This window comes from Anser anser (assembly GCF_964211835.1).
Source record: "Anser anser genome assembly, chromosome: 9".
NCBI classification, from domain to species: domain Eukaryota; kingdom Metazoa; phylum Chordata; class Aves; order Anseriformes; family Anatidae; genus Anser; species Anser anser.
Genome location: NC_139729.1, coordinates 1061522 through 1075164, shown reverse-complemented (window position 1 = coordinate 1075164; position 13643 = coordinate 1061522). Strand labels below are relative to the sequence as shown.

The 13643-nt window shown below is 44.9% G+C and overlaps 2 protein-coding genes across 2 annotated transcripts in view; one reads left to right on the top strand and one right to left on the bottom strand.

Annotated features, from left to right (window-relative positions):
• LOC310904016 (nuclear pore complex protein Nup153-like) overlaps positions 1-13643 on the bottom strand; it is a 250767-nt gene that overhangs the window by 17269 nt on the left and 219855 nt on the right. The gene's annotated exons all lie outside the window — the stretch shown is intronic.
• On the top strand, positions 3147-5402 carry LOC310904248 (uncharacterized protein C6orf52). Its single transcript, XM_083848707.1, has 4 exons — positions 3147-3242; positions 3423-3618; positions 4145-4190; positions 5009-5402. The coding sequence occupies exons 1-4, from the start codon at positions 3172-3174 to the stop codon at positions 5143-5145; spliced, it is 450 nt and encodes a 149-aa protein (XP_083704833.1). The 5' UTR covers positions 3147-3171; the 3' UTR covers positions 5146-5402.

Here is a 13643-nt window from a genome sequence, read left to right as displayed (position 1 = left end):
GGTAAGGGAAAGGACATTAGCTAGTAATCCCGAACAAAAGCAGTGTATAGAGCTATACTGATTTTAATCGCAGTATTCTTACAGTTGGTCTGTTACTGAACAGATATGTTTTGGGGAGATATGGTGGCCAGGGAGGCGTGTGTGTTTGTGTGCTTCCTCTTCTAGTTAAGGTTCTGGGGTTTGGTTTAGTCAGGAAAATTCGATGAGGCACCTTGTGTAAAAGGAAATGTTAACCAGCATTTTTCAACACGGTGTAGTCCCTTAAAAGTGTCATAGATGAAAAGAGGCCATAACCGCTGGGGGAAAAAGTTAGTGGGAAACTGAGAGCAGGATCACATTCAGTAGTGAGAGAGCAGCAGCCTAGGGAAAGCTGATGAATGACTGTAACAGATAGTTCTATTTTAAGTGTAAAACAACACTCAGTACTTTATAATGGTGGTCTTACCAGAGGGTTCTTCTCCATGGCTCCTAAAAGCACGTCTTGAAGGCATTCGAGTGCAGTGAACTTAAGCTGTAAGAGTTGGGCTGGTAAGCTTGGCCTGATTTGAAGCTGTAGGCACGGGGCTATAATTTCTGAACAGGCTACAAAAGAAACTGTACCACTGTGCTTTTCAGTGCTCCGTTTAGCAAAGCCATCAAATTGTTGCAGGCAATTGATGTTGTTCTTCTAAGAGCACCTGAAAGATATTTTTGTTTGAAGAGTTCAGAGGTACCGGTTAATACTGGTTCAGATAATTACAGCCAGCTCTTGGTGTTTGTGACCAATAAAGTTTGTGGCTCCAAAAGGAGTGGGTTAGTGCTAACTGATTAACTGCTGTATATGCAGAAATATGGAATCTGATTACTTACGCAGAGAGCACTTAAAATGTATTGTTTTGCTGGCTCTCAGTGAGTTGCATCTTAATGCTACCAAGGAATAAGCTTTTTGCTTCTGGCCCAAGTTTTTTAATTTGGTGAAAGCCTTTTCTGTGCACGTGCACATGCCAGAGAGGTTGCTTAAGTAATAGAAGCTATAGTAGCTGCTATCTTCTGTTTTTTGTAGAAGACAGAAACTGAATTCGTTAGCTTTGTAACTGTTATGCATACCAGAATTGGTTTTCTCCCTTTTGAAAATAGTAGAGGGTATGCCTATGTCAGATTTGGTGAGCAAGGTGATCAGATGAGGGCACTGCAAGACTGCCAGAACGCACCAGGTCTGGGGGGAAAAGGAATCCGGCTGAGCATAGGAATTTCTAAAAGGTAACCAAGGAGTTGTGCATTGATACAGTTATTCTAAATAATCAGATTCTTGTAGCTCTGCCTTTGGAAAGTCTGTGGCCCTTGCTGTAGTGGCTGTACACACGATGCAGTCTACAAAACCAGAAATGCAGAAGTCCTATGTTTTGACTCCCTGGATTCATCAACCTGCTTCAGGATGGCTGGGGGAATCCAACTGTTAAGTCTAGCCAGACAGCGCAACTTGGGCTTAGCTGCCATTGTAACCAGCCTTGTTTCTCAACAGTAGCAAAGCTGAATGCATTGGTAAATATTTTCAGGTTTGGGCCTGCATAAGGTAGAAGGGACAAGAAGTGGTTTTATATGCTAGGGAGTTCTTGTTCTTAGAGCTTTCCCTCTAGTTTGAGAGAAGCACATAACTAGTTTTATAGTGGGTTGACAGGAAAGAAGTGGGGGGGAAAAATGGGAACGCAGGGAGATAGCCAAAGGCGTTATTACTAGAACAGGTTTAGAATGCTATTCTTTGCTTTTCATGAGCTTAGGGCAATGGGGAGTTTAAAGCTTAGCACTTCCTGAGAGGGTTTCTTACTCTACCGGCTCAGTTCTATCACTTATTTAAGGCAATTCAGGTCTCTGAACGGTTAAAGAATTGATACCAAATTTGATGAACTCTGATCCAGGATACTGACAAAACAGGACTTCATATAAACAATTTCAGTATGTTCATGAGGTTAGCTTGTGCGTTCTGTTAAATAGTAAAAAATGACACTTCTGTTTCTGTTTACCTAGCATAATTCTGCAAATGTTGCATCCTTCTGCTTTAGAATGGAAATGCTCTTCTCCAAGAGAGCACTGTCCAAACTTCTTTGCCAAAATTTTTTGATTAAATTAATATTGTTTTATTTTGAAAACAAGAATAAGCCACAAACATGTTTTCTTGCTTCGGCTATCCAGAAGAACGTCAACAGTATTTTCAGATTTTCCTTCCCTACACAACTGTATGTAGGAAGAGTGCAGTTGGAAGCAGAAGACCTAAGATGATGTATCTTCTGTTTGTTTACTACAGTAACAAGACAATGGATTACCTCTTTATTAGAACTTGTGTAGCTTTGCAGTATTGAAACAAATGTAGGTATTAAAATACACATCAGTAATACGTTTCTGAATGGCTGAGTACCGTGCTCTCTTAGCATTGAAATACCCAGCCATTGGATTAGTTTGTCCCTCATGTTTGCTTAGTTTGGAAGCTATTTCAGAATGCCTTCAGCTTGTATTCTTCCCCAAAAGCATAGAACTCACTTCTCTGCATCCCCAATTCAAGTCAGAGAAACTGGGCACTGCAAACACAGGAGGTCTGCCTGTACAGAATCAGTGAAGACAAGTCTAAACAGCGGATTTTTTTGAATATGCAGCTGGGTTATCTGAATGTTCTTTATGCAGTGTACCTCAGTTTTAGTACAGATAGCACTTGTCTTGGTTCTTGTCATTAGTCTGAAGCTGCCCCTGAGAAAATCTTGAAAGGGAAAGTAGTGAAAGCTAATCAGCTGGCCCTTTCTTCTTAAGAACCAGTGTATTTTGTAATTCTCCCACTAATAATAAGGCGTCACGCTGGAGAATCGCGATTGTGTTGTTAAGCAAGACTGACTTCACCTGAGCGGTATAGTTGGCAGCTGTTGAATGTTTAATGGACTTTAAACAAACAAAAAAACTGAGCAGGTGGAGGTAGACATGGCAAACTGACAGGCAGCGTCAGATGCTTCTTTGAAATGGATAATCTGACTCCATTCACTTCTTTCTGGAAATAAGATCTAGTAATTAACCAAACAAAAGATAGAAGGGTTAAGACTGCATCTTTAAAGCAGCTGTGCTTGATAAATGTCTCTGGTCTTAAATCAATCTTTAGCAAAGCACAGAGACTTAGCAGCAGCTTGCTTATGCCAACGCTAAAAATACTTGATGTGTACAGGTAACCATGTCAAGGCTCTGGAGTTAATCCATGAGAACAATTCCTTCTGGTATTGGCAAAGGTGAGGATGCTTGCTTCTATAGAAATGAGGTTTTGAGCTGTGACTTAAGCTGTCACTTAGGTGACTGTTTAGGAAAGCTTCCTTTTAAGTTTTGAAGTATGTAAGCTGACAAATTGTTTAAGTTCAGAACTGGGTTTACAGTTTCTGTTCTCTGACTGTATGCAACTTCTCATGTTTCAGACTGAAAGCAGAATTGCAGCGGTACCAGTCATGCAACTATAATGCTTATTGCCAAGATTACCAGAACTACCACTCGCAGAGGAGTTACGATGCTTACGCTGACTACAACTACAGCTCCTATGCTCCCTATGACAGCATGCAAGCTGTTGGAGACTGCTCTTTAGGAGATTCTTTAATGGCTCCAGCTGTTTTTGAGGTAAAGATAGTGCACGCTTGCTGTAAAGAAAATATTTCACAGATAATACGTTGTACAGATTTGTGTGAATCAGCAAAAAGAATCCGAAGTTGAAAACATGCTTTCTGCTTAGTGTGAAGTTAAAAGAGCAGATTCCATTCAGAGGTGTTTGTATTTAAGTGCTTAAATAGTAAATCCATAGAATTAGTGATTTATACACCATTATTTGTTCACGCATACCAAAGAATGGTTTTGACAGCATAATTGCGTACGCTTCTTCTGTTCCTGTTCTTCTGATTTGCTTTGCTTAAAGCAAATTAAACAGTTGTTGTAAGTGGTCTTATCGTGGTCAATTTATTAGTTGTGACCTCCGGAGGTCCCTTCCAACCTGTACTGTAATATTGGCTTTCTTCTAAAAATAAGTAGATAAAATGCCATCTATCCTTGTAGTTGTAGGAAGAAGGAATGGGTTGAGACTGCAGCACTTTGAATCTGTGATGCTTTCTGAAATGAGTTATGATTAAACTTAGCCTTTTCTGTCTTTCAGGAATCTTCAGTTATGACTGCAATCGGTGATGACCTAATTACTGACGGTAATAAGGGTTCTATCATTGTCACTTGAGTTTAGCCATCCTTGTGCCTTTTAACAATACAAGCCAACCTCTACTGGATGAAGAACATCTTGAAAATTCAGCTGAGGTCAAACCTCTGTGGGGTTGATCTGCAATCAGCTGGGGTTTTAAAGCTGATACAGCATACACTGACCGCATCAAGTAAAACGGGACACTGTCAATGCTTCGCAGCAGGTTTCTTGTACCTGTGCCTTCATTCCCATTTGAAAATGGTCTAAGACAGAATTTTGTTCTTTGTATTGGTTCCGCTAAACAGATTTTATATTAGAAACTCAGTAATATGCAAAAGCTTTGTTCTCCACCCTGAGGTAAAAGCTTATGTTGCAGATTCCAAAAGGAGGATTCAGCTTGCACTTACAAATACGGTACAAAACATATTTGTGTCCTGGAAGGTTTGCAAAGTTCCTCACGTGGAGGCATTTTGTGTTAGTGTTTAGAAACTATCCTATGTAACGTGTATTGCCGTAGAAGTGAATTAAATGACTCTTGGGAGGGTTTCATGGCTGATTATCCGTAAACGTTATCTTTACTATCTTAAACATTGTCTTTGTCTTTATCTTGAAAGACAGTTCTAGTCCCAGCCTTCTAATATAAAAATTCCCAAAAGTTGGAGCTGTGAGGCTCAAAATTTTAGAGGACTAAATACCTCACTAAAATTAGTAGATCTAATAGCTTATTACACTTAGCTTAAAATACATTTTATTAGCCATTTCACGTGAAGTTTTTTTGTGCGCATGCCTCAGATTTGATACTTGGACTTACCAGGCTTTTATTTTCAGATCCACAGCTCTACTTGGATGTTGATGAAATGAACAGACAATTCACGGAGACAAGCGAAGAACTCTACGATTCACTCATGAATTGTCACTGGCAACCTCTGGATACGGTCACTTCTGAAATCCCCTCTGCTATTTAAGCGTCTTCTAGAGCATGACCGTTATGACCAAAGTGCTAAAACTACATTTCTTCTACATTATTCTAGCTCATAAGTTTTAAAGCACAATGATAGGTTGGGTTTTTTTTGCTATGCTTTTGACAGTTTCTGTAATCTTTTTGTTCATCACTCCCTTCTTGGAGCATCATGAAGTCATGTAAATATTCGAGAAATGTAAAGAGGTAAATGGGGTCTAAAGATAGACTTGCCTGTGTAAATAAAAAATTTGTTTCTGCAAACCTGCCAGCAAGGGATTTTACTTGTACCTGTGTGCAGCATGTTCTCTTCCGGCTTATGGAATTTAACAAGGTAGTAAGGGTATTTCATCTGTCTTTATTTTTATATGGGCATTAGGACACAAGCAAAATCTAGCTTCCCCTTGTTTTCCTGGTTCCTTAGGTAAGCGACAAGCCAAGCCTTTCATGTGCTTGCTTAGACTGGAAGTATGTATGGGAGACACTCACAGGCCTTGCTATGGAAACACCTGTGCCCACTTTTTCCTGCAGGCTGCTGGCTCTAACTGTACTACTGATACATGCTAGGTCAGCTAAAATTGGCTTATAAATAGGGTATGTTAAGCATATGGAAGTGTAGACTTCAACTGCCATAGCTACAAACATCCCGTGGAATGAGGATGATGTCTGCTGGCACTCTCTGCATCAGCATTCAGTTTTCCCTTGCCCTTCTTACTGTTAGACTTCTCAGCTGACGCTTTACAGCGAAGAAATTGCTACAACATAATCCGTGTTCTTAAACCTAAAAAAAAAAAATCTTGGAGAAAACAACTTGCTGGTTTTCCCTCCTTGCTGGCAAGGAGAAAAATAGTCCACCAGGAACAACAAAAAAATCCTAGTAACAGCTCCTTAAGTTATACCCTCTGCTACCCTCTCTGATTGCTCTGGTCTTCCTTCATTCGTGGTAATGAAGTTTTTAAAGCTCTGGTAGAAGGATGACAGCACTCAAGTCAAAGGAGATGAGAGCAATGAGGAAAGCTTTGCTTTAAGCTAGAGCAGTCTTGCGAGTTGCTGCCTTTATGCTGTTCTTATCTTGAAGGGTACAGAGTCTTTTCCAGTCATAGGGACTCCATAACCCTATGAGTATGGAGAAATAGTTGCTAATTAACAGTGTGTATAATAAGTAAGTGAGGCTGGAAACAAAAGAATATTCCTCCAAGAAAAAAAAGGAAGCAGAAATTACTGTACTTAATAGCTGGGGAAGCTGTTAAAGCTAGTTGACACAGTTCTGGTACTGCCGTGTGTGTTTTGGGGGCAACATAAACCATAATTGCTGTGATGGCAGGTAAGAATCCAATTCTTTTTTATGGCTTAGTGTAGTCAGTGAAAGCAGTGGTCCTAAGCTGCATGCTGTTCTTAAATGTAATGCAAATTCTCTTTTGTGACTCCTCAGTACTTCCAGGTTACTTGTAGCTGATCACCAGCAACTGCTTCTGTTAGCTATTAGCTGTTGGGTTTTTGCTAGGAATACTTTCAGTCCTGAATTGAAATGATGACATCCTGAAACAGAAGAGGCTCTTGGAGTATTGTAGGAAGCACATTCTTCCTGGTTCTAGTGCAGGTGTAGACGTAGGAGGAGACAGAAGGCAAAGAACCTCACATAGGTGGAGGGGGTGAGGTGGCATCACAGTTAGAGCTGTTGCAGTTAACTCTTCCCAAAGCATGAAAGCAACGTGGCTGGGAACAGGGATTTGTTGGGTTGCTTCTTTGTGTGAGCCAGGGAGTCTTTTGAGGGGCAGATTAATAAGAATATGACACAAGGTAGAGGTGGAATAGATGAAGCAAAGAATTTGGGTGGGAAAAGGGTTGCTTGTACGTGTCTATGGAATTGTTTCAGGGGACTGAGCTGGGGCAAATTCAAGATAATAGATGCAGCCTCCTTGAATTTGGATGGCAGTGCTGAAGCTTCAAAACCTTACAAGGTTTGATGCCACTGCAATTGTAGTGCATAGCTGTGGTACTTGAGCTCAGAAGTGCAAACTGCACAGGATTTTTTTATCTATTTTCTTCAACGTGAGCAGCAAAACATCTTCCAGGAATGTGCCTGGGTGCTACGCTGCTTTGACACGGCTTGCTTTGCATCACCAAACACAGTAGTTAGGTTGCATCGAGTACTTTGTGGAAACATTCATTGTGTTGTCACCCAGAAATGGGATGCTACAGATATGTGTTGGCCCGGCAGTATCAGTGCTGGTTTTTGGCCTTTGAGAGGTTGGTCCATAACATGTGACCTGTGTAACGAGAGGCCCACATAGATTGGTGACTTCATTAAGTCTGATGCTGTGGTGGTGTGTGACCCAAGGCCCTGAACGTCAGAAAATCAGGCTGTGGCCACCTATTTTATGCAGACTTTGCCTATTAACAAGGTCTCTACACTGTACGTTAGAGACGTGCGCCTCCTTTTCCGGACTAGATAGCGAAAATACCAGTTTTGTAGTTCAGTGAATGAGATTGGTTGGGCTGTTTGTTCTCCAGAGCTGAAAAATGTTGGGAGTGTATTCTCTTGGAGTCCACAGAAATGAAAATGATGAGAGGAAGAGAACGTTGGTTGCAGCCCGCGTGCTGCTGTTATAAAGTAGTTCTCTGATGTCTTTTTCCCTCTGCTGAGACTTATCAGCCTATCGTCCTTTCCTGTTAGGAGCGCATACCTGGCTTGGGATGGTGTGCGCAGGGCAGATTCTTTACCGTAAGAGCACAGTGAATGCCAGACTTCTTCCTGTACTGCCGTGTTAACCATGAGTCACAAATTCAGGAAGCAGTGATTGCATCGGAACTGCTACAATGCTTTGCGGAGTCTTTTTACTGGGTAAACTTCACAGCTGCAGTTACAACTTCCAGCCTGTGTTAGCTGAACACATCGTACTGGTGCCCGCCATCAGTTTGACAAAGATGGGATTGCAGTAGGAACTTGCTTTTTTCCTTCTTTTTAATTAAACAAGTCTTTGAAGCAACTTTTCCAACACCGCCATACTTCACTTCTTCCAGTTATTTTCTGTTTTACTTAGCTGAAATGTTTTTTTTTCTTCCAAGCTTGAGGAAGTTTTCTACAAGAATGTCCCGTAATGATTTCATAAACTCTTTTCGTTGTACCTAGCTGCAACAGAGAGTGGGGGGAAGATTGATCAAATGGTGATGATCGCTGTCATTCTGCTGGACACGCAGATACTTGCCTTTCGTTTTGGCTCATTTCTAATACCAATTAACTTCAGTGCCTCGCGTTAATAGACACCGTTTGACTGCATCGGCAAATGTTTCTGAGTCGTGAGTGTCATTAAAGGCCTGTCACCCTATGGAAATCCTTCTAAATAAGAAAAATGGCATTCAAATAAATAAATAAAGCAGCGTTTGAACTTATGAGCAAACCTAGCGTAGCTGCCTTTGACGCTGATCTGGAGGAGAAAAATCACGTTATCACACTACTATGGTTGCCTTAATAGGTTTGGTGTACATGAGGGAGGGAAGTATTATGTGATGTTTGCCTAGCTATTACATGGCCGATGCAGGAGGGGTTTTAGTCAGTTCCCTGAGCACGTATTGTTGCAGAAGTCGGTGATTTCACTGCCCAATGTCTGTTATTAAGGGCACGATTCATGTCCCGTTATCGTTTTTATTCTTTATTTATGTGTTTATTTTCTGGGGCGGCGATCTGTCACGATGCCCATCGTTCCCCTGCCGTGGGGTAGAATTTAGCGTGACGACTGCCTCCCGGACCAACGGGGCCACGAATCCGGCCTAAAACACTGCTTGTGCGTTGGTTGTCGGCGTGGGGGCTGTTGGTTGTCGGTGCGGGGGTATCGGTTGTCGGTGCGGGGCTTTTCTGACGAGCACTGTGGGCTCGGGGCGCCGTCCCACGCCCGGCGCGGTGCTGCGGCACACCAGCGGTCGGCGCCACGGCGCGGGGAGGCTCTGGAGGTGACTCCTAGCCCCGTGCTTACGGTGGCCGGGCCGGCGTTCATTATGGCGGCCGGGTCCTGAGGGCGGGAGCGGGAGGGCGGCGGGACCGGGACGGGACCGGGGCGGGGCGAGGAACGGGAGCGGCAGCGGGAGGGGGGGGCGCGCGTTCCCGTGAGGGGAGGGGGCGCGCGAGGGAGGGAGGGGGAGGGTGTGAGAAACACTCCGTAGCCAATAACTTGGGCTCAGGCGAGGAGCTCGGCGAAGCAGGAATTTATTCGCGATCGCAGTGGCGGGCGTCCCGTCCGTGCGAGGACTACCGCACACCAAATTTCCCTGGTGTATTGCCAAGCACTTCCCCGTGCAAGGGCTTACCATACACCACATTTCCCGAGACTCTTCCTTTCTCTCCCTTATCTCACGCTTCGTCCGTCTCCGGCCGCGCCCCTCGCGGAGCTGCGGAACCGCGGATCAGGACTCCACACTCGCTCCGTACAAAAGTACGTCTCAATCACACGGCACACAGAGTCTCACCCGACCCCCAAGGCAATACTTCCTATTTCTTACCTTGGTCTGTGCACAGAGTTACCGGATCAATTCTCAAAGCCGGAGTGCCTGCCTTCTTCCCTTCCCCACTCCTTCACGGATCCTGCCTCTTTCATCAGTCTCGGGCCCTCTGTCAGCTCTCCGCAGAACCGCCGCCGTCGATGCACAGGACCGCTGAAATCAGCGGGGCATGCCTTCCTGCTGCTGCGGCGGTGGGGCTCCCCAGTAGGCGACTGGCTCCCGGACGAGCCCCCAAATTGTGAGAAACACTCCGTAGCCAATAACTTGGGCTCAGGCGAGGAGCTCAGCGAAGCAGGAATTTATTCGCGATCGCAGTGGCGGGCGTCCCACGAGCAGCAGCGCCCCTGCTGGTTCCAAAACCCAGTTTATATACTTTTTGATGACGGGACCCTCCCCTGTTTCCCCACTGAGGGGGTGATCCAGGCTCACAATCTGTCTGATGCTTCCCAGACAATGCATGGCCTTCAGTTGCCGGCCTGTTAAATTTCGAATTTCTTTCGACTTTTTTACTGGTTGAAGCGGTAATGGTTCTTCACTTACCTGACTTGACTCAACACCGTGATTTTCCCCGAATTGTTCTACGGAGTCTGGTTGTCTGCATTTTACAAGGTCGCCTGCTAAGCGTTCTTATCGCTGCAAGCACACCTCGATACCCCATTCCTTACCTTTAAACAACGTAACTCTGCAAAAACAACATTTTTATTCCCACGAGGGGCAGGGCAGGCCCCGCGGCGCGTGGCGGCGGGGGGCGGGGGGGCCCCGTGACGGCACCGAACGCGGGGGGGGGGCGGTATGGCCTCGGGCGGCGCGACCGGTAGCGGCGCGACCGGCAGCGGCATGGCCGGCGGTGGCAGGGCCGGTGGCGGCGGGGCGCCGGGCGGCAGCCCAGGAGCCCGATCAGGAGGAGGAGGAGCAGGAGGAGGAGGAGGAGGAGGAGGAGGAGGAGGAGGAGCGGCCGGCGGCAAGGTGAAGAGGCGGCGCCACCGTTTGGGCGCCGCGAAGCCCCCCTGTGCCAGGAGCAAGCGGGTGAGGAGCGGCCCCCCCACAGCGGGCCCTTCCCCCTCAGCCCACCAGTTACCCCCTTACTTACCCCCTTACCTTACCCGCCCCTTTATCCCCTTAGTTACCCCCTACCCACCTCCTTACCCCCTTAGTTACCCCCTCGACCGCTTAGTTACCCCCTTAGTTACCCCCTCAACGGCTTAGTTACCCCCTTAGTTACCCCCTCAGCCCCTTCCTAACCCCCTCAGTTACCCCCTCAGCCCCTTCCTAACCCCCTCAGTTACCCCCTCAGCCCCTTACTTACCCCCTTACCCCTCTACCCAGCCCATTACCCCCCTCCTCCCCCTCCCCTTCACCCCCAGCCCGCTGCCCTCAGGACCCCCAGTGCCACCCCCAGGGCTTTCCCCGCTCCCTGCACCCCTCCTCAGCCCATCATCAATTCTCTGAACGTTACCTGCCAGGCTTTGCTTCTCGTTTGTGCTGTAGGGTACAGCAGGTTGATGGTGAAAGCGGTCCGTCAATTCGGGGTGTGAAAATCCCCGTGCTGGAGGGGGGACGCGCCGAGATCCCTCCCAGCAGCTCTTTGCTAAGAAATGTCAGGACGCCCAGAGAGATGCTCTGGAGATGCCCTCTGCACATGTTTGTTCAGCCAAAACCTCTCCGCTATTAAATGAGCAACGTAGCTGAGGGGATTGATTATCATATGCAAAACCAAGGGAGCGCTACGCATGGATAGCTGCTCAATTAGGTTTTTATCACTTGCAGAAATGCCAAGTCCCTTATACCACATATTGACAATCAATCTTGTCCATCTAAAGCTGGCCTGGAAGGGCAATGCAAACATTCCCCACGCTTACAGAGCAACCGTTGAAACCTCTGGCTTGAACAGTGCATTAATGTTGAAAGTGCCATAGCTTGCGTGTGCCGACACTGTGTAGCTAACTGATAAACCTTACACGTGGATTGAAAATAATCAGTGGAGATGGTTTTCTAACTTTTCCATTGTCTGTTATCTCTGCGTGTTTTCCAGTAGGTTTATTTAAAGAGTGTGCCAGAGCAAACACGTGCGTGGGGATATCTGGGGGATTCTGCACAGAGAATGGCTGCTGCACATCCAGCGCAGATCAAATTAACAGTAACTTATCGGGGAAGAATTTTAATGATTTGATAAATAGACAAACTGATAGATGTTACATGTGTGCATTTATTATAGCAGTTAGCTTTGTAACCAGACGAATCGTGCAAATGTTCATAACGTAAAAGGACGAGCTTTGAGCAGATAGCTTGCTTAGAGCATTTGTCAATTAATTTCAGTTTATTTTCAATATCATGTCCACTCTGCAGAAGGTTCTGTGGCTTAATGTTAATTGTCTCTCAGTGATGCAGTTGGGGAGGCACGAAAGCGACCGATGCGATTTTGTGAGGTTATACCTCTGGTTCTGATCCCTACCCCGCTGTTTTTCTCATCCTTCCCCCTACAACTTTAGTCGATAAGTCGATTCTTAGAAATACTTAAATAGATGTGTTTTGTGTGCTTGTGATCGTAATTACAGCCCACGAAACCCTCTGTCTCTTACCATTAAGCTCTGAAGGTGCCTGGGCACTGTAGACAGTATAGTTAGCAGCTTCAAAGTTCCTGGGAACTAGTCCTGGATCTAATTTACCTTTTTTTTTTCCCCCTGCCTGCAGGAGGGATGATTAGCAGGATGCCTAGCTCATGATTGTCAGCTTTCTGGATATTAATTTTTATTATTAATTTTTATTATTAATTATATTCATTTATATTAATGTATCTTTTATTTAACCGTAGTTCCTGGGGCTTTCGGTCAGGTGGGAATTCTCCGATCGTACCCGATGTATGCCGCAGAGTCAGTCTTCTACAAAATACAGCAACAGCTTTAGAAGGCTCTTGCAAGAGGAGGTGCTGGTGCTATAGCTATAGCTGTGTTTCTTCCAGGACATCTTCTGGGTTAGCCTGACTGTTGAGAGCAGAACTGTTTTTTGTGCGTATAGTCACTGCAATTCAGCATTACTAAAATTGAAAATATTTAGATTCACTGATTTTAATGGGTAGTATGGTCCTGACTGTCGCAGTAGATAATTGCTGAACTTCTGGTTTAGTTGGTTTTCACGGGAGGGTGCGAAGAGGAAGAGTCCTGGAACAAGTCTGTAGGTCAGGAGCTGTTCAGGCGTAGAGTTTCCTGATAGCCTTGCAGATTGACGACCTGCTGATGAATTTTGGCAGAGGTTTCAAAACTTTGAACCTTGCCAAGGTCACTTGGAAGTGCAGAAAGTGATAGGTAGTTGTAAATCAATCTTAGGTGAATTTTAGGTTTACCAGAAGTGTAGCGATCCTATGCCAGGGATCAACCTCGTCGTCATCTTCTGAATATTTGCTGTATAATATCTGTCTTCAAGGTCCGTGGAAGGTGGTATCCCAGCATATGCTGTTGACTGTGTTTCTGTAATTAAACAAGTGTTTTTTCTTTCAAGCAGGGAATAATTAGCAGAATGACAGAAACGGTGAAAAATATTGTACCGGCCTGGCTGCAGAAGTATTTCAATAAGCGTGAGGAGGAGTGTGTAGACAGAAATGAATCTGCAAACCAGGAGGAGACTCCGGTAAACTATCATCACGATTATTCAGATGAAGATACCATAATCGATGAGAGTTTCACGCCTGAACCAGCAGGAATTAGTAGACGAGGTATGTGAAAAATCATTTGGAATTCTGGCCATCTGTATTTATTCACAGATTTCTAGTTTTGAATCTGAATTTCAAAAGGAAATTGGAATGAGGGTTTTGACAGAATGAAAAAAACCCAAAAAAAGTCAAAACAACTGTTTGTGAAACCGTCTTAGCTTTAAACTGTATACACAGTTACGAAGCATACATCTTATGCTCTTGGAAGGCATCAGTTAACTTTAGGTACTCTATTAGCCAGGTGCTAAATGCTGAAAATAAGTCATTTGCAAGTGTGCTGGGTTGCATTTTCCATCTTTTAA

Bases quoted from the DNA above. Each gene is read 5' to 3' on its own strand.
- LOC310904248 (XM_083848707.1), top strand. From the start codon at position 3,172: ATGTGTACAGGTAACCATGTCAAGGCTCTGGAGTTAATCCATGAGAAC. The intron at 3,619-4,144 runs GTAAAGATAGTG...TCTGTCTTTCAG, and splicing joins TGGCTCCAGCTGTTTTTGAG to GAATCTTCAGTTATGACTGC. The intron at 4,191-5,008 runs GTAATAAGGGTT...TTTTATTTTCAG, and splicing joins TGATGACCTAATTACTGACG to ATCCACAGCTCTACTTGGAT.